The sequence below is a fragment of the Cornus florida genome, unplaced genomic scaffold (genome assembly GCF_030987335.1).
Source record: "Cornus florida cultivar Cherokee Brave unplaced genomic scaffold, ASM3098733v1 CherokeeBrave_3.0.0_Hap2_Chr05, whole genome shotgun sequence".
In the NCBI taxonomy this organism is placed as follows: Eukaryota; Viridiplantae; Streptophyta; class Magnoliopsida; order Cornales; family Cornaceae; genus Cornus; species Cornus florida.
In genome coordinates this window covers 96,290,995-96,311,664 of record NW_026775575.1, presented here as the reverse complement: position 1 = coordinate 96,311,664, position 20,670 = coordinate 96,290,995, and the positions used below count along the sequence as shown (strand labels likewise).

Below are 20,670 nucleotides of genomic sequence, written 5' to 3'. Positions count from 1 at the left end.
AGTTCTAACTCACCACATTGGGCTTAGCCCTTTTTCTTTTCTATTGGTCTGGACCTGAAGCTGGGCTATTATTACAGCTACTGTTTCTGGAAATGGGGCTTCTTCAGTAGTTGCAGGGGCCCTCATCGTTTTCTCAAATGAAATTTCGGGGCAACAATGTTGGGTCCGTTTGGAATGCATTTTGTTTTTGGTGTTTTATTTTTAACAAAAACAGAATTAAGATTTTTGTTGTAAGAGTGTTTTGTAAAGAAACATTTCGGAATGATATTTTGTTGTGAAAATATTTGAAACAAAAACATGCAAAACCCGTTTGGTCACTACAACTGTTGCCAGAAAAAAATAAAACTGAAGTGAAAAAAAAAAAGTCAGCCTTATCTCAGGACCTCAGCTGACATGAAGTTGTCAATCTCTCTGCCTCCGTCGTGATCTTCGTGTTCCTCGTCATCGGAGGCGAAATGATCGGCGTCGTTGGCAGCAGAAGGAGGGGATTTGCGGTGAATTTTGATGAGGCGTTCGAGAGCTTGGTCGAGGTTGCACTTGTGGATGTAGAAGGCAGAGACTGCCATTACCGACGCTCCGAACAAGGCTGCTACCGCAAGATGAAGACTCCATTGTTCTGGGTTTGGTTTGGTTTGGTTTGTGCTGTGTTTGGGTTTTGTGGGGTTATTATACTGGTTTGGTTTTGTGTGATCTGGGTTTTGTTTGTATCCAAATTAGATTTTACAGAAATTGGGGTTTTAATTTCAATAAAAGGTTTCAAAAAATCTTCTATCTTTGAAACTAGCACTTTTACTTTCAGCAAATGGTTTCAAAATTTTGGCTTTGCCAAGAGTGGAATCTACCTGAGTTAGATTGCATATTCAACTTCAGTGACCAAAAATAATTCAGAATTTCCAATTATGAAAACATTGGCAGCCATGGTTTTATTTCGGAGCACTAAAGTAAATATATCATGTGTCACTAGGGTTACTGGTTGAAAGGAAAAAGACGAAGACGATACTGGTTTGTTTCTGTGTGATCTGTGTTGTATATGTTTTAAGTTTGAATCCAGCAAATCAAGCTTCCATAGGTGTTCTATTTGATCAAATCCAGTAAATTGAGGGCTCAACTTCGATCGGTGATGATGAATTTTTCTGAAATCACCCTTGAATGGCAGAGAGAGTATTGGGAGAAGAGAGAGAAAATTTTGCCCAAAATGACCTAAAATGTTTATATACCTGAAGTAAGTATGTTTTTGGTGTTTCAAGTTTTGAGGCTTTTTACAGAAATGTTTTACAACTGTGCAAAACAAAACATAATCAACCAAACATGTTTTGGGCTTCATTTGGGCTACTGTAGCGGGCCTGAAACAAAAACAACAAAAACAAAATAGATACCAAATAGGCCCGGAATTACTACTTAGTTGTTGTCATAGGGAAGGGGAAGGGGAAGGGAAAAGGGCAAGGTTTGGTACTGGGGCTCCCAAACACAGGCTATAACTCAACCTCCCGGGCAATACACACTTGCAAATGAAATATAATATAATTAAAATAAAGTAATGCTATTATCAGGTCTCCCTCACAAGGTTTCTCATGAGCTTTTTTTTTTTTTTTTTTTTTCGGTCATGATTATGTACAAATTTTGTAGCACGAACACTACTAGTTGAAATAGGACTAAATAAGGATTGTATAGTTAAAATTTCGTTCAAAATTTCATTAATGGTAGATCACACGAGTTGATCAAAATTAATAATGTAATTTAGACAAGAAAAAAGAGTGTAAAATTTTGACCAACTTGTGTGACGTACTGTTAATGAAATTTTGAACGAAATTTTAACTATACAATCCTCATTTAGTCCTCTTTCAAGTAGTAGTGTTCGTGCCTCAAAATTTATACATAATCATAGCCAAAAAAGGGAAAGCTCATAAGAAATCTTATGAGAGAGACCTCATAATAGCATTACTCATTAAAATAATTGACAATTTTGCAATACTTTTATTTATTTAACTCATCTCACTTTTATACATCAACTCACCAAGGGCCTTGTGACCTGGTGACTCTACCTCTCAAAGCGAATGAAGAGAGTTCCAGTTCTCAAAGGGACAAATTGGGTGTGTGACTGTGATTATGTTTTTCGATCTTGCCAATGAAAAAATAAAAATTTCACTAATATACCAAAAAAAAAAAAAAAAGTTATACAAGGATGCTTAAAGATAAAATAAATGTTATAATATATGTTTAAAAGGCAAGAAAGGGATACATTCAATGTGAAAAAAAACTCATAGAAATAGGTAGATGTGTGGTAGTTGAGCGAGTCCCACATCGGTAAGTGAATAAGAAAATTTGGGACTTAAGGGTCACTCTACCTAATAGGTTAACCTTTTAGGTTGGATATTCACAAGCCCAATAACTGGTGTTAAAGCCAGGATCCTAAAGAACCGCATATGGACTCAAGAATGTACCCCTAGTTGGCAACTTGGCATGGTAAGACCAGTGACGTTCTATCCATCGGGGTAAGCCTCGTTCAAGGGGTTACTCCTCCTAATAGGTTCACTTTTTGGGTTAGATACTATAACAAGGGTCATTTGTCCCACATCGAATCCGAATGGGAAAGTGATTAGATATAAATTGGTAGATAAGCAGCACTACCCAATAACTTGAGCTTTTGGGTAAATGGCAAGTACCCACCTGTTACAGTTGGTATCAAAGTCAGACCCAATCCTTAATCCGGTGTCACGCCAAGCGTCCGGCCCGAAGGGCGTCTGGATTTGTAGCCCAAGTAGGCAAGATAGCCCTAGTGGGGGAGAATGTAACAAGGATCATTTGTCCCACATCGGATCCAAATGGGAATGTGATTGGATATAAGTGGGTGTGTATGCAGTAGTACCCAATAACTTAAATTTTTAGATAAATAGACAAGTGCCCACCACTTACAGATAACCACAAACCCAACAAGATGAGATAACTAGAGTTCTTGAATTTTTATATTTTCTCTGAAGTTTATTTTCTGTATAATATGTGGGTAGGCTCCACTTCATAATTATAAATTGGAGGCATATAGATACTAAGGCGATTATAGTTATATGGAAGGCTGGTATTAGCCCAATGATGTGTTTTGAATCCATTGGTATGATGATGTATATGTAATACATCAACTTGCTGTATTAGGCGGTGGGCGCCGAAATCAAGAAGCAATCAATACTGAGGCAGTGCAATTCTTCTATATATATATGTGTGGTAGTATGTTGTAGAGATATTCTTTCCAAGTAATAAAACTTCCTTTTGGGTAGGTGTCTATATATGTTATATTACACTTCTTTCTTTGATAAGTCTCTCAATATATTTATTTATATATTTCTTTATTTATATATATTCATAACATGTTATCAGCACGACGCTCTAACCAAGTGAGAAAAAAAACTCTATTTTTCTTTATCACACCAAAGGGTAAGAAAATAAATTCTATGTCAGAGTGAGAAGAAAATTCTATTTTTCTTTCTCACACCAATGGGTAAGAAAATAAATTATATTTCAGCAATTTAAATATTTTAATAATAATAATAATAATTATTATTATTATTATTATTGTTATATACATGTATATAAAAATGTAATAGTTTTGTCTATTCTCCTTCAGCATTCTCTTTAATAATAAACCATTTTTTCATATTATGATCATTTTAAGATTGGAACATATATAATTTTTTTTAACTATGTTATTTTATCATTTACAGTATCCCGACAAAGCTTGAATTTGTTACCCTTGATATTTTGGGCAAGAATTATTTATCGTGGATCCTTAATGTTGAGATCCACTTGGATGCAATGAATCTCAAAAAATACAATTACAGAAGGAAATGAAGCATCTCTGCAAGATCGGGCAAAATCAATGATTTTCCTTCGGCGTCATATCTATGAGGAGTTGAAAAGTGAGTACCTCACGGTTAAAAACCCACTTACACTCTGAAAAAATTTGAAGGAACGGTATGAGTATCAAATGACTGTAATCCTTCCAAAGGGCAGATATGATTGGATACACCTGCACCTGCAGGATTTCAAAAGTGTGAGCGAATATAATTCTGCCTTATTTAAAATTAGCTTACAATTTATGTTATGTGGAGAAAATATTATTGATGAGGATACGTTGGAACAAACTTACTCCACATTCTATGCTTCAAACATGTTCCTCCAGCAGTAGTATATATCTAGAGCGTCAGTTCACTAAGTATTCAGAGTTGATTTCATGCTTATTGCTGGCCGAACAAAATAATGAACTTTTATTAAACAATTACCAGTCTCGTCCGACCGGATCGGATCCATTACCTGAAATAAATACATCCTCATTTCACGGTCGTGGACATGGTCGTGGACGTAGTAGTGGTCGCGGTAAAAATAATTACCATAACCGTAGTGGTTATTATTCCTCAATGTCTCCTGGAAGGAGCTACTCATTGTACTACTGGGAGGGGAATACAAGTGATAACAAGTAAGAAAAAATGAAAGGCTTACAAGATAAACATTCTAAAAAGTATGAAAATGCTTTTTATATGTGTGGCATGAATGGGCACTAGTCACAAGTCTGTCGAACACCTAAGCATTTAGTCGATCTTTACCAAGCCTCAATAAAAGGAAAAGGGAAAAAAATTGAAATAAATGTTGCAGAAATATGTGAGCCATTGGACATTGCTAATTTTGATGTTTCAGATTTCTTTGAAGATCCAAATGGTAAAATTGATCATTTGAGTGGTGATGGAGATGTCCACAACAATTAATGATCATCATCTTCTTTTTTTCGCTAGTGTGTTATTTTTCTTTTGTTGTATTGTCACTGGTGTGTTAGTTTTCTTTTATTATATTATCGCTGGTGTGTTTCTTTTATTGTATAATAACTAGTGTATTTTTTCAGTGTATTTTCATCTATATTTATTCTAAATTAGTATGTATATTGCATATTTAAAGAGGTATGAATTTGACTAATGCAATGATTGCATGAGCCCAGAAAATAAATGATAAAGATATATTTCTTGCACAATGCACTTGGTTTGGATTTTCTTTATATAACATATCTTGTATCTTTAAAAGATGATATCATTAAGGAAATCTTTGTAATTTTCCCACCATTAGGCGAAGAAATGTCGTAACTAAAAGACTAGATAAAGTCTTTTGAATGTTCAGTGGCATCAAAAAAGTAATTATATGCCAGTTGCAAGGTTTCTAATTAGGATTGATATTCATATAAGACAATCCATCAATATTGCAATAAATACATCTAAAATACGCCTGAAGCGTGATAGACCTGTTAGTGCAAAAGATACTATTCTCGAAGAGGAAGGCATAAGAAAAGTTGCATAAAGGAGTTGGCGCTCCTAGAGAGGCCACTCTAAAGAGAACAACAAAATGAAAAGGTACATAAAGAAATTGACACTCTTAAAAGATGTCACTCTCATAAATAGAGCAACAAAATGATTGATCAATCTAGATTTTCTAAACAAATAGCTCTTAATGGGGCAAAGACCTTTAATGAGGCCTATGTACCTAAAAACGATGAAATAATTGCCTTTAATGAGACACATGCCCTTGAAGAGACATATGTACCTGATGAGAACTTAATAAATTATAGTGAAAAGAAAAATATTGTCGACAATAAATATTTTTAATTGTAAGTTGCTCTTGATATTATGATACTGATAAGGATCTTGAATGTCAAAAACATCGATGTAAAATGATTGGTCAAAATGAAAACAAATAATACAGGCATAATTTTTGGACCTATAGTCCAGACACTTAAAGGTAATAAGCCTGTAAATGAATATTTGTACTATAATGAAACGAGGGATATTAAATTACAAAGCATGACTGGTAGTACAAAGTTTCTCTCAAATACCTGGTATTGACATAAAGAGACATATTTTCCTATAATGGATTTAATCACATTTTTATTTTTAATTTGACAAATTCAATTAGTTGAATATAAAGGTGCAAGTTATCTTTCTGAATCCACTTAAAGCTTGATCACAAACAAGATATTGATTAACTTGTAGCAAAATGTAATACCCCTAATTCTCAAAAGGATATAATTAGAATTTAAATGATATAGTTGGAATTTAAATTCATTTTTCTTTGATTATGTGCTTAGTTGCATATTTGTTAATTGTTTTATTTAATTAAATTCTTTGTTAATTGTTTTATTTAATTAAGTTATTTGTTTTAATTACTTGTTTTATTTAATTGAGATTATTTGTTTTAATTCTTTATTTTCATTCATATTATGCTTGTATGGTAGTGTGTAAATTATGTGCATTATTTTCTTTATTTGTTTAAATGGAATAACAGGTTAATAATTATTTTCGGTGTTAAATTAAAGGTCTTTAATTTTGGTTTTTACGGATGAAGTAACCGATTTATAGTTAGGTTGGAATTAGGGTTAGTATTTATAGAAGCCTATATATACATAAGTTATGTGTCTGCCAAGGGTTTTAGAACCCTATTCACGTATTGTGAGGCAAAGAGAAACAGAGAGGGATTTGGGAGAAAAGAGAGAGAAACTTGAGAGGAAGCAGATAGGCTTAAGGAATAAAGAAAGGGAGTTGCTCGTGGGTGGAACCAAGAGGCAACAGAGGAGGAGAACAGTGAATAGAGGTGGAGAACAGTCTTGGGATTCGTCGGAATTCAAAGACGGTGGTTTAAGGTTTCAAAACTGAAACTGAAGGCAAGTTTTATCCTAACTCCTTCCTTTAAACCTGTGTTCTGTGCATGCTATATAGTCTCCAGGAATTAATTCAAACTTTAAAACGGATGTTTGATGTATGTTATACTAAATTGTAAATTGTCTTTGTGATTAATTAACTGAAATCATTTTTTTGCACAAACTATTTTGGTTATGTTTTGACTTTTTGTCAATCAATTCATATTAGAATTTTAGGAGTTTCTAGGACTGTTGGGACTTAGATTGAACCCTAAGAACTTTAAAAAAAAATTGGAACAGAGGGTTGAACTTCTCCGGAAGCAAAGAAGACAAAAAGAAGAAGCTGAGGGCTCCCTAATGGAGGGAGCTGGCTCCCTAGATGAGAAAGCCAGCTCTGAAGGTGTGAGAGCCGGCTCCCATGAAGGGGGAGCTGGCTCCCTTGTTGGAACCCCTACAGGGGTATATTTTTGGGGTTTTCTGACTGCAGGAGCTAAAACGAAATTTTGGAATTGAATCTGGGGGTTTTTAATTGATGTAAATAACCTACTAAAGACCTAGGAATATTGGTTTATGCTATGGTAATGGACATCATGAAAAATAATTACAAAGTTGTATGCTGTCAAGGAGTATGGAAGTTGTAACTGCTAGTTATTGTTTTAGCAAATTCAACGGACTAGTATGAATGTATTTTTTTTGGATTTTATATAATGTGCTCAATTTATACTTTTGAGTATCATTATATCATGCACTGGATATCTAATTGAGGGTTAAATGGACATCATGAAATTTGTATGTGAATTTGCATGCTGTTAAGGATGGTAAGAGATTTAATTGCTAGTTTTGTTTTAGTGAATTAAATGGTTTAGTCTGGAAGTATTTTTGGAACTCCAGTATAATGTGCTCAGTTCATAATTCTGCTTATCATTATATCGTGCTATCAATGTTAATTGATGAACTGTTATAAATTTTGTTCTGTCAATTATATGGATATGAATAGTTTAAATTGTTTATCATTACTCTAGTAATTTAAACGGAGGTTCTATGGTTATAATCATATATGGATGCATAATATGATCATGTCTATATCTGATTTCTATTATGTTTGTTTCTGGATGTATTTGATGTTCAAATGAGTGTGCATCATTTTTGGATCATATGCATTATATGCATTGGTATGGGACAGTGGCATATTGGGGACGGATTAGATCAAAACGCTAAGTCCTACCTATTCATACATATGGAATGGATTAACTAAAACAGTTAAATCATACATGGATGCATGTCTTGTCAACTAAAACAGTTGAACGACATATCGGATGTTTGTTTATTGTTCTGTATTAGGAAGGATTTATATATATACTTATGGTATCGTGATATAAGCTTGAGTCTCAGGATCATGGTTAGGGTGCGTATATCATCAAGGATGAGTAACTAGATATAACTGATGTTCCCTGGTAGGTCTAGGTGCACATGTACACCGTAATATGTGATTTACTTGTTACCTTCTATTCAGGCTGAACTACACTATATGCTAGTGAGCGTCCTATAATGTGTATTTATATCTATATGGACTATTTTAGTTATTACTGAGCTATTTACGATGTATTTGCATATCGGGTTTCTGTATGGATTGTAATAGGATAGAACTTGCATGTGGGCCTGACTCACTCTTATTTTTCAGGTGTTCGTCAGTTGCAGGCTTAAAAACTTGATCGTGCTGAGCAGATACAGTCACTCACTCCTCCGACTATGTAGGGTTTCCGTTTTGGATTTTGGTTCTGTAATTTATTGTTCATTTGGGATTAGTAGGGGTTCACTGAATAGATTCCCGAGTTGTACGGATTGGAAAGTTTAAATTATATTAATTTATTATTTTCGAGGATTTTTATATTTAGAATTCTTTTCAGTTTATTATTTTATTCTTATTTCAATTTTGTATTCTTACTTGTTTACATATTAATTGTTTGGTATCCCTCGGAGCTATGCTCGGACTTGATTACCCGTGGTTCTAGAATCGAGAGGTATCACACAACACTACTATATCAAGGTGATCAATGGAGTAAACAATAAATTACAAACTTTTTAAAATCACTTCAAGATACTCGCAATTTATGAAGTAAGCCGGGAGTACGTGCATGTAGTTGAGCTCTATGGTACGACATTTGAGAAATTGATGCACGATATTAAAACTCAAAGATTTTCCATGCTGAAGTAATGCAACAAATATACATATAAGGGGGAGTAATGATTAGAAATGTATTGGTATATTGTACTTTTTTTTCCTTCGCTCAGGTTTTGTCCCACTGAATTTTCTTGGTAAGGTTTAATGAGGCAGTTCTAACCCATGCAATACTAATTTCAAACACAAAATATTGTACTCTTTTTTCTTCGCTGAAGTTTTGTCCCAATTGGTTTTCCTGACAAGGTTTTAATGAGGCATGTTCTTAGTGTAACATTGTGAATTTCAGAGGGGAGTGTTATAATATGTGGGTGGGCTCCACTTCATAATTGTAAATTGGAGGTATATAGATACTAAGGCGGTGATAGTTACATGGAAGGCTGATATTGGCCCAACGATGGTATAGTGATGTATATGTAACACATCAACTTGCTGTATTAGGCGATGGGCGTCGAAATCATGAAGCAAGCAACACTAAAACGATGCAATTCTAGGCAGTGTAATTCTTATATACGTGTGTGTGTGTGTGTATTTTGTAGAGATATTCTTTTTAAGTAATAAAACTTTTTGGGTAGGTATTCTTTTTAAGTAATAAAACTTTTAAGTAATAAAATTTTGCAGAGGTTTTCTCTCTCTCTCTCTCGACCTACCCAAAAAGTTTTATTACTTAAAAAGAATCTCTACAAAATACACGCCCACCCAGAGAGAGAGACCTACCCAAAAAGTTTTATTACTTAAAAAGAATATCTCTACAAAATACACACCCACCCATACACACACACATATATATAAGAATTACACTGCCTAGAATTGCACCGTTTTAGTGTTATATATATATATATATATATGCTATATTACACTTGATAGGTCTCTCAATATATTTATTTATATATTTCTTTATTTAAATATATTCACAACATTTTCGATTTTTTTAATTTTTAACTTTCATTTTGATGGTAGTGTGATGCGTTTTTAAACACTGTAATATTGTATCATGGAACACATACCGTGTTACTAAATAATTACTATTTATTTTATTTTATTTCTTTCTAAAAGTGGCTCCTTACGATTCGACCCTGGAGTTGAGTTCTTGCAAATAAGGTCGTAGTTTATGAACATAACAAATTAAGGAGTTTGCATACCTACAAAAATAAATGGAGTATTTACGGCCGAAAAAGAGGGCCTTGTTTCTTGGACCTTGGGCCATATATGCAGAAAAGTAGGGTTCTCTTATTGTCCCTATCTTTGACTGTTTTAGTGGCTCCATAACCCAATTATATACTACTAGACATATATAATTAACCCCAATTCGCAGAGGCACCTTCACGGTTCTGATTCATCATTGCCATTCCTTCTTTGTTTTTATTATAAACATGAGTAATTTTGTACGCAAGATGATGACTGAGAATTATATTTTATCAAATTCAGCAATGAGGACATTATTTGAAAACTAAAATATTTAAAATGTCCTTAAGACAAAATATATATAATTTTTTTAAAAAACACTTATTTACCGATTATTAAGGACATTTTAGAATTTTAATAAAAATTTTGATCAAAATTGACAATCCAGGATGCTCAATTAATTGTATGGGTGTTTTTTTAACACATTTTTTATATATCCGTTTTTTTTTTTTTTTTTGCACTAACATATTTACGTCAAAATTAATTTATAATAACTCTTCACTTTATTAACACGTATATATCCCATCCATATTTCTATTCTTTTTGGGTTTATTTTATCTTCCATTTTTTTCTAGTCTTTAAAGTCCTCCTCTATTAGAGGCAAAGAAGCAAGTGTGAAAGAAAATTAGCATCACCAAAAGACCCGGCCGAGTCTAAACCTCGAGCTTTAAAAAAATAGTCACACACACACTCTCTCTTTCTCTCTCTCTCAAATAATAAATTATATACAGAATTAATTAAACATATAAAAAAAGGAGGTCAAACTTGTACTCACTTTATTTAGTGGAGATATACATCATATATTTCCACAACTTAAAGCTCACTCGCCTAGTTTTATGCTTTCGGAATTCATTACCACGGCATGAGACTTTGAATGCAACCAGCTGTTCCTGTCCTTAACATTCATATATATATATATATATATATAAAGTGCCAGTGAGTTGTTGCATAAAATGTAATGCATGTGGTATATAATGAAAGAGTCTCCATACCGACCTTATATATTAAAAAATTGATTGCAAACAAATGCAACTTGAATGTGAAAAGCTGACAAGTTATATGTTTGGCCTAGTTATACATATATATATAATAGTATGACATTATGGAATAACTTGCATATATATAAAAGTGTTTATAGACGTGGGTCTACTGGGATTCGAATTAAGCTTGAGGGTCAACGAAACTTGTTCTCCAAACATATTACTTTATTTATTTATTTATTATTATTACTCTTTAATTTAGTTATTTATTTAATTGATGTAGAAGCTAAGGTAATCATTATTATATCAGATCCAAGTTATCCAACTTCCTTCCATGATCAATTCTCTTGAAGGCTATCCTCTCCTCTCCTCTCTCTCTCATCTCTTTCTCTCTCTATATATCCAGAAGATCGATGAAAGAAATATATTCAATATGTGGTATTGTTATTGCAACGGTTTTGTTCGTTGTTTTGTTTGCCAATTACTTTCTACAAAATAATAAAAATAAGAAGTCGTCTAAATTGCCGCCTGGAAGCAGAGGTTGGCCGTTAATTGGTGATAGCTTCAACTGGTACAGTGCTGTCGCTAGTTCACATCCCCCTCGTTTTGTCGAACAACAGGTTCAAAGGTACGTACATTCACACATTCTTATATATATATATATATATATATATATATATATTGTGTATGTGTTCTAATTGTCACAACCATTTATTTTGATTGATGATGTATCGTTTAATATATAAAGATATAGGTCACGGATCGAAAATCAATTTAATTAAATTCCATTTTTCTTGTAATTTTTCCCACTTTATTTTGTTTGCTAAATTTACAATGCGAATCCAAGTTTGGCTAATTCAGGTGAAGTGAGTTAGAAATGAATTGATCGAATACTAATTACTCATAATTAATCACATTTAATTTCAGCAGGATTGAACAAGACCTTCAAGTGATCACATATGTAGTTCTATATATTAGTGAATGCATGGGACACCTCTTGATGACTCAAAATTGAATTAGTTATGTTAGTTGGTTATGTATGTGAATATATGTGTGTGTGTGTGTGTGTGTGTGTGTGTGTGGTGCAGCCAAAGGATAATTATATAATTAATTCAACATTAATATATACTATATACACATAGTCGTACTAGTGATGATGATAGATATGGGTGTTGTGTTGATACACAGGTATGGGAAGATATTCTCATGTAGTCTGTTTGGCGAATGGGCAGTTGTATCAGCTGATCCAAGCTTTAACCGATTTGTAATGCAAAACGAAGGGAAACTATTTCAATCCAAATATCCGAAATCGTTCAGAGACTTGGTTGGGAAGAATGGGGTGATCACTGTGCATGGAGACCAACAAAGAAAACTTCATGGGATTGCCTCCAACATGATGCGCTTAGACAAGCTCAACTTCCATTTCTTAAAGGATATTCAATTGGTTATGCTTCAAACCTTGAACAATTTCCACAACCATCAAGTCATTCTCCTCCAGGATGTTTGCAGAAAGGCAAGCTACACACACACACATATATATACATATCTTGTATATAATGTATTTATATAATGTTTTTATGTGAATGGATATTATGACATCACCTCATGTAGAACATTCTGAGTGGTCTAATTGTAGAACTTACATACCATTTTCCATTTTCAGGTAGCTATTAATCTGATGGTTAATCAACTGTTTGGAGTGTCGACTGAGTCGGATGTGAATGAGATGGCTAGCTTGTTCTCCGATTTTGCTGATGGTTGTCTTTCTGTTCCTATCAATTTGCCGGGCTTCACTTATCACACTGCTATGAAGGTAACACACACACATATATATAATAGTGTCAATTATATAGTATTTATTTATATCATTTTATAAGTACTCATCTAGATTACAGTAATTCAAGATGCTGAATCTTTCCTTAAGATATATCATCTTATAATTTATGTCACATAGTTGGCCTAATCACTAAAGCATATAGATTTAATCATGATATATTATTGCTTAATTAAATTTAACAGGCAAGGAAAACCATAATAAGCAAAATCAACAAGACAATAGAAAAGCGCAGACAACAAAAGAGAGAAGAAGAAGGAGCGAGTGCAGTAACTACTGGTAATGGTTTGCTGGGAAGACTGCTCGACGAAGAAAGCCTACCGGATGACTCTATCGCGGACTTCATTATCAATCTTCTCTTCGCCGGAAATGAAACGACAGCTAAAACCATGCTCTTCGCAGTTTATTTCCTCACTCACTGTCCCAAGGCCATGAACCAACTATTGGTATGTCCATACCATCCTAACTAGTTTATATCTGTAAATGCATATATAAAATCATAATGCTTTAACATATATATACTTATATGATTTCACTCACAAATTAATATTTCATCAGTACCTTATATATATATATATACATGTGTGTAGGACGAGCAACAAAGCCTAAGGAGCAGATTTGATGTTGAAGATATGCTTACGTGGCAAGATTACAAATCAATGTCTTTCACTCAATGTGTAAGTTTTCAATATTGCTTATGTTTTCTCTCCACTTTACATTTGTTCAGAATCTTAACCCTTTTAGGTTTTGAATTTATGATACTTTGGTCAATTTCAGGTTTTAACATATATAGTGAACATATATACAATATTTTCATTAATTGCCTTCCATGAACATTTACAATATTGTAAATCAATACTAGTTATAATTTTATTTTTCATATATAAATTTTCTTTTGTGACAGTTTTACACATTTTATCAAGAGTAGTGATTTATGTATATATGAACCGAATTCAGCAAGTGGGATTCGAATGACGAATTCGGCTCACAAATTATTCTTTTTTTTATCAATATTGTTGTTAATAGTAAAAGAAAATTTGGTTTTGAAACATAAATTAAAGTAGATAAATTTTTTGTTTTACTTTTATTTCTTATATAATGAGGAAATAGCCCTCCTCTTCTCATAAACCATAATGGGAATGCAGTACTACTACATATAATCCCCAACTCAGTTGAAGTGAAGATTCTATCATAACCTAATTAGGCCCTTGATATGGACAATTAAGACACTTTACCAATTATATAAATTATGTTTCATTTTTATTATTAGGATATTCTTATTGTTTAATCACCCTTAAAAAAGTTAATGTTTTTTTAATAGATTATCCACTGTAACAATTTTAGTAAATGGACACCCCTCTGTTACAGTTGGAGTTCTTAGGCAGTTCATTGGGCTGCAGTGTATATTTTGTTTGGGCCTAAGTTGGGCTATTTCCCTTTTGGGCTGTATACTTCTTTATTTCTATAAATTGAAATAACCTTTCAAAAAAAACAATTAGTAAACGGACAAGGAATTTAAGGTAATCAAAAAGTGGAGGGAGAAGGTGCACGATCTAGTACTAGTAGTCCCATGAAAGTTACATGTGTATGTCAGCAATCGCTAGAATATTGATACAATATATGATTTGTAAAATTTAAATTAAAAATTTGAAATTACTTTTTACACAGGTCATTGATGAAACACTTCGACTTGGAGGCATTGCAATTTGGTTGATGAGAGAGGCTAAAGAAGACATTGAATACCAAGGTAATACTTTATTTTTTATTTATTTGTTTAGGGTTTAGCAAATAATTCTTAGAATAAACACTTGAACACTTTACTTTTCACTTTAAAATGTAAAAAAATATTACATAATTTTAGGTTTCATGAACAAAGTAACTTAACCTAAAGAATAAACATAAATAAATTTTAGAATATCAAAGGCACGAATTTTTTAGTCTATATCAGACTGACGGGGAGACTCTATTTGTGCTTTTACCAAAGCTTGTAAACTTTTGGGGAGACTCTATTTGTGCTTTTACCAAAGCTTGTAAACTTTTTTGATGCTATGAAATTACATGATCACAAACACTGACCAAACCTAAATCTCATAGCTATTAATAGTCTGAAATTGATTTCAAATTAATTTTAATTTTTATTCTACTTCACTTTTTTTCACGAATCACGGAAAATAACAATTTAAAAATAAATCAAATATTATTTATACATTACATTCGACTTAGATTGACTTTTCATTTTCCTGTGGTGTTTTTTATTTCATTTTAATTGTAAAACGTAATTACTTACTAAATTGGATTATAAATTTTCCTCCATAAGACTAAAAAATTTGTATATGTAACCAGTTTATATAAAAATACACTCACTCCTTTCAATTTGATAGTCATAAAGCTGGCGAAAAATAGAGAAAATTAAAAATAAAACCTCAACCACAATAACTTTTTTTTTTTTCTTTCTATTTTGCTCTACCCACTCAGTTGTTGATTTAAACTCTAATTTTTACTCTTTGTTACTTATTGATGACAACTCCCACTCCTTATATAAGCATTTTTTTTCCCTCGTCGATTATGATGTATCACAATTAATGGCTAAGACCTGACATCTGGAATCTACACCTAAATATCTTTATATTTACCACCTCCACAAAACATTATATTCTTTTCAAGTTCACTTTACAAACATTAATCAGGCTAGAACACTCATTACTCTCTATAACACTTTACAAATCCCTACACAAATGTAAAAGACTCTAATAAAATTCAATTCTTTCACATGTATCATTCAAATGTCGTACATAATCTTAATAAAGATATTTTGGGGCCAATAATAAAATTTAAACTCTAAACCCCTCTTTCTTATTGACTTTTGTACCGGCAGGCACGTACAACACTTTTATAATTTCTTTGTTGACTTTTAGTATATACTATTTTAAGATGTGTACCTGACTAACAGAGATCCATCTCATTGGTTTGTAGATTTTGCATTTTATAAGTAATATACTTATAGTATGTGGTCTTATTTTATTTTTTAAATATATATATATTTTTAGGAATTGTGTGAGAGACACTTCTAAATGCGAATTAAGCTTTATTTACTGTCAGGATAAGATTTTTATTTTTTTATTTATGTTGTTTGGCAGATTATGTTATTCCCAAAGGATGCTTTGTTGTTCCATTTCTTTCGGCAGTTCATTTAGATGAAAATTTGTACAAGGAAGCTCTCACCTTCAATCCATGGAGATGGATGGACCCTGTAGATCAGGTTAGCAAAGTTTAAACATCTTAATTAACTTAAGAAATTATCAGCAGTCTGACTTTGACTAAAACGAACACTTGTAAAAGGACTATGGACTCCATATTTTCCTGGGTGGTTGGCCTATTTCGAATCGGATTGACCATCACTAATCTTAACTTAATTCATGTAAAAATAATATTCATGTTTCATATTAATTTTTTCATATTACGACTTTTTTATTTTTTGTATTTGTATTTTAATGTTAAACTTTTGAATGAAGGAAAAGAGAAATTGGAGAAGCAGTCCATTCTATGCTCCGTTTGGAGGAGGAGCCCGTTTTTGTCCAGGGGCAGAGTTGGCTCGCCTTCAAATTGCTCTCTTTCTTCACTACTTTCTGACTACATACAGGTTTTTCATCTATAAATCTCTCCTTTTACTTTTATTTTTATTTTTATTTTTTATTTTTAGTATATACTACTTAAAGTTCCAAATTAATGATGTTGAACTCTCTATTGTAACATATTAAATTAAGTTTAAAACAATTATTTTTAGCCAAAAAGCGTAGAGTAAAAGATTCGGACTTGTAATAAGCCAATAGCTACCTTGGTTACATAATGTTAAAATTAGGATTTTTATCATTTTTCATGATTATATGATAATATTTACTTGAATAAAAGATGAGGCATTGATTTTATGTTCCCATCAGTATTTATCTTTTGAGTGAATTTGTCAGGTGGACTCAACTCAAGGAGGATCGAATGTCTTTCTTTCCCTCAGCTCGATTGTTGAATGGCTTTCAAATTCAAATGACTAGACTGCATGATGGATTGGCAATGAAGTGAAAGAAAACTTTATACTTTTTCGTACTATTTTTAGGACTTTCATTGCTTTTTATAATCATCTGTAAATTATTTGAAAATCAAAACTTGAAATTATTAGTCGGGGGTATGAAATTTGGAGACGTGAACGAGGAAGAAAAAAAAAAAAATGTTTGAGATGTGTTCAAGAACGGCTTATGTTTTTGTATACATACGCTTGGTGTGGAATTGTGTTCAAAGACCGGCTTATGTCTTTGTATACAAAACATTATCAAATTGTAAAAATTCTTAATTTTTTTGATTCTACCATCACCATGTCAGTTTCATGCTCTGACAAACTGATAGGAGCCCAATCACTAATTTGGTTTTGCGCCAAACTCAAAGAAGGGAGTTGTTGTTGTTTGCCCTAATTCTTGCTTTGAAAAACCGATAATAGCATTGGAGAGAGAAACACTTTCAACATCATAGAGTATGATTCCGTTGTTATTGTGAGATTTTTCTCATTTTTATTTTTTTCTAAGTTGTGAGAATTTTCATTATATATATAAATTTGTATATATATCGACTATCTTCTGGGTATCTTCTTTTTCTATCCATGATCATCGAGTAGGCTTTTTTCTTTTTCTTTTTCTTTTTTTCCCTCGTGTGAGATAGGGAGTTTGGCTGTGTTTTGGGGAGCTTCCCAACACCAAAAGTCCTTGATAATTTCTTCTGCGATTCTGCTAAAAGAAATTTACAACAAAAAGAAGTTAAAAGTCATTTAGGTATTAAGTAATTTTTATCTGGCAATTTTACCCATCTCCTTTGTACCATTTCCATTCAACCCATCTCCTTTATGCCCCATTCAAACCCATCTCCATCGTCACTGTTTGACAAAGGTTGAAGAATACAGTAAACACGAAATGAAACTCTTCCCTCATCCTTTAAACCCATGAACCCCGCATCTCCTCCAAATTAATTATTTTTCTCTCTAAACCAACAACGGCAAGAAGAACCATGGATGCATATATATATATATATATATATATATAGATGAGTATTTATTTTTCATCAACCGGAAGTTATTAAGTTCAAAGTAGTCCACTGTTAAAGTCATATTACTCACTGGCGTGCTAGAATACACCGTTCCGGTGATCGTCTCTGAAGTTATCTCGACGGAAAATTTGTGGTCTTTTTCCTTCCTCAACAACTCTGACAGCTTTTACTACCAATTTTGAATTCCCGATTCAATCTCTACAAGAATCCACAATCTGTAAATTTCATCTTGATACCTATCCAATCAATTACAATGAACTAGACAGACCCATCGAAACACCCTCACCGGTGAAATTATTCCAAGTCGCTCTCAGCAATTGTCAGTGTTCTCTTTCGCCTCATCGAAACACACTTTTAAACCACCAGAGTTTTTTAGAAAGCCCCTTTTAGAAATCTCACCAAACACTCACTATTATTGGTAAAGGGCTTCCTGAGCTTGGGAGCCCGTTTTGAGGCTACAGAGTCCAGGCAAACAGGCCCTTTATCTCTTCTTAGACTTCGCTTTTATAGGGTCTGACGTGGCCAAACTCTGTCACAATTAAGCGTTCTAATACATGATAAACCACATTGCCAAAAAAAATATTAATTAATTTTTATATCAAATGCACACGAATTCACTTCAGGTTTGTTATTTAACAAATTGTTAATAGGTGATTATGGGATTAAATACTTCCAATCATTTCCAAGTAATCAAACTAGATTCAAATCTTGAAAAAAAAAAAAAAAAAAAAAACCAAACAAACTAGATTCAAATTGAATTCGAATAAAAATCTAACGCATGGATCTACATTCTTATGAACTAGTAATTTAATGGTCGAGTCCAGTTACCCAAATTTGATAGATTCATTTCATTTAAATCGAACAAAAAATTTGAGGGTAAAAAGACATGCACTCCCTCGGTTAAAAATTGTAAAATAGACAAATTTGGAAGTGGTGGCTAAGTCACACAGAGCGGGCGAAAGTGAGTGCAGGAGCGGAAGCGAGAATGCGAAACCGTCAAAGCCTAAAATTTTTTAGAGCAAGAACGTCTATATTAGGTTTAAATAAAATTATATCAAGTCATGACCTATATATTTTATATTTTTTTATTTATTTAAAATCATATGCAAATATATTCATGATTATTTATTCCATTAATGATATATGTAATAAATAAGCTAATTTTTATCACTAATAGATGCGTAATTTATTTGTAATATTCTCTAATTGGGAAGTTTTTTAATAATATATTTTCAAATATGTATATATATATATATATATATGATAGTATAGCAATGCCATACTACTTGGCCACACTGAAATTTAAGTAATTAATGTGTATATTGAGTAATAGTATAAGTAATAAATACATATATGATAATATAGATGTTTCATATCATGGGACTCTAACAAATTTAGCTATTTAACGTAAATTCGTATGGAAATCATGAGTTAGGAAAACAAATTCGCCAATTGCAAAAATTGAATTAGCTTCGCATGCAGAGCTTGAGAGCAGGGTCTCTTTGAATGAATTGTGTGACTTAGAGCTCTTTGAACGAATTGTGTGACTTAGGGTGGTGGTGCATTTTTAACCAACCTCAACAGGGAATGTCATTTGTGACATCTTTTTTATAATGTTGTATTTGAAAGTACAGAATGAACAATTTGAATGAGAATTAAAAGAAGTTTAATTAAAATTTTGAATTAAATTTCGTCAAACTTCAAATCCAAAACACCGATACTCCCATTATGTGGTCACCGTTTGCTAGGGCTAGCGCCTACGATAAGAAAGCTCCAAAGATTTGCATTTCTTTATATATTATAATTTTGCAAAAAAAAAAATACTATTGTAGAATAAAGAGACTTGATAGTGAGTCTAAAAAGTTTTTATCATTTCTCACCTTCTTTATTTTGGAAGACCCCAGTTTTATTTATTTATTTATTTTCTTTATATATTATAACTTATCTAGACCTAAATCAGTGGGCCAAAAATATTTCTATCTCACTATCATCCTCAATTCATCAACCGTACATATATATATTTCTCATCATATTAAATATGGTTAGAATTGGTGAAACTTACTCTAAATTAACTTATATCTTCCCTCTTTTTCTTATTCCTCACATAGTTTCCCTCCTCTCTCATTGTAGTATTTATTTTTATTTTTTTACAATTTGTTGAAAGATTTTGAATACAGTTTATTCTATAGAAGAATTTGTTAGAGCATTAGACCAATTTTTTCTCTATGGTTTTATAACTTAAATTATTTTATAATTTTATTAATTTTTGTTATCATAAATTATATATTTTGTTTGTGAGTTGCCATCATTTTTATTTATGTTATTGAATATGTCTACTAGAAAATATGAATCAGGATATGAAAAACTTAAACATGAGAAGAATAGATAAACTAATCCAATCTAAAAAAATGAACTACAAATAAATTTGTTACAACTAATAATTAAAACATACCAAAAAAATTTAAATGAAAATTCAACAAATGAACAATTAAGTTAAAAACAAACAAATGAAAAAATAAAATAAAATAAAATAAAAAATAAAAATAGCACTAACCAATTAACTAATGATTGAAAAAATCTTAGTGCTAAATCCCAAAACAACTAATGAGCATAATACAAATATGAACACATGGTAGATTCTATTGATAAAAGGCCACATTAATTTTTTTTTGCCTAAAATTATATTGAGCCACTCCTGTCACTTTAACTTTCAAGTACACCCCACAAAGAGAATAAATACACA

At 32.1% G+C, this 20,670-nt stretch overlaps 1 protein-coding gene across 1 annotated transcript; it reads left to right on the top strand.

The window, feature by feature from the left end:
* The first annotated feature begins 11,326 nt into the window (after positions 1-11,326).
* LOC132310372 (abietadienol/abietadienal oxidase) lies at positions 11,327-17,198 on the top strand. Its single transcript, XM_059808551.1, has 9 exons — positions 11,327-11,636; positions 12,197-12,521; positions 12,672-12,821; positions 13,028-13,288; positions 13,433-13,519; positions 14,511-14,589; positions 15,980-16,101; positions 16,355-16,482; positions 16,808-17,198. The coding sequence occupies exons 1-9, from the start codon at positions 11,422-11,424 to the stop codon at positions 16,914-16,916; spliced, it is 1,476 nt and encodes a 491-aa protein (XP_059664534.1). The 5' UTR covers positions 11,327-11,421; the 3' UTR covers positions 16,917-17,198.
* The last annotated feature ends 3,472 nt before the right edge of the window (positions 17,199-20,670 follow it).

What these genes read in the sequence shown, in the direction of transcription:
- LOC132310372 (XM_059808551.1), top strand. Translation starts at nt 11,422, where the DNA reads ATGAAAGAAATATATTCAATATGTGGTATTGTTATTGCAACGGTTTTG. An exon ending in AGGCCATGAACCAACTATTG is followed by an intron (nt 13,289 to 13,432) that starts GTATGTCCATAC and finishes ACATGTGTGTAG; the next exon opens with GACGAGCAACAAAGCCTAAG. An exon ending in GGATGGACCCTGTAGATCAG is followed by an intron (nt 16,102 to 16,354) that starts GTTAGCAAAGTT and finishes TTTTGAATGAAG; the next exon opens with GAAAAGAGAAATTGGAGAAG.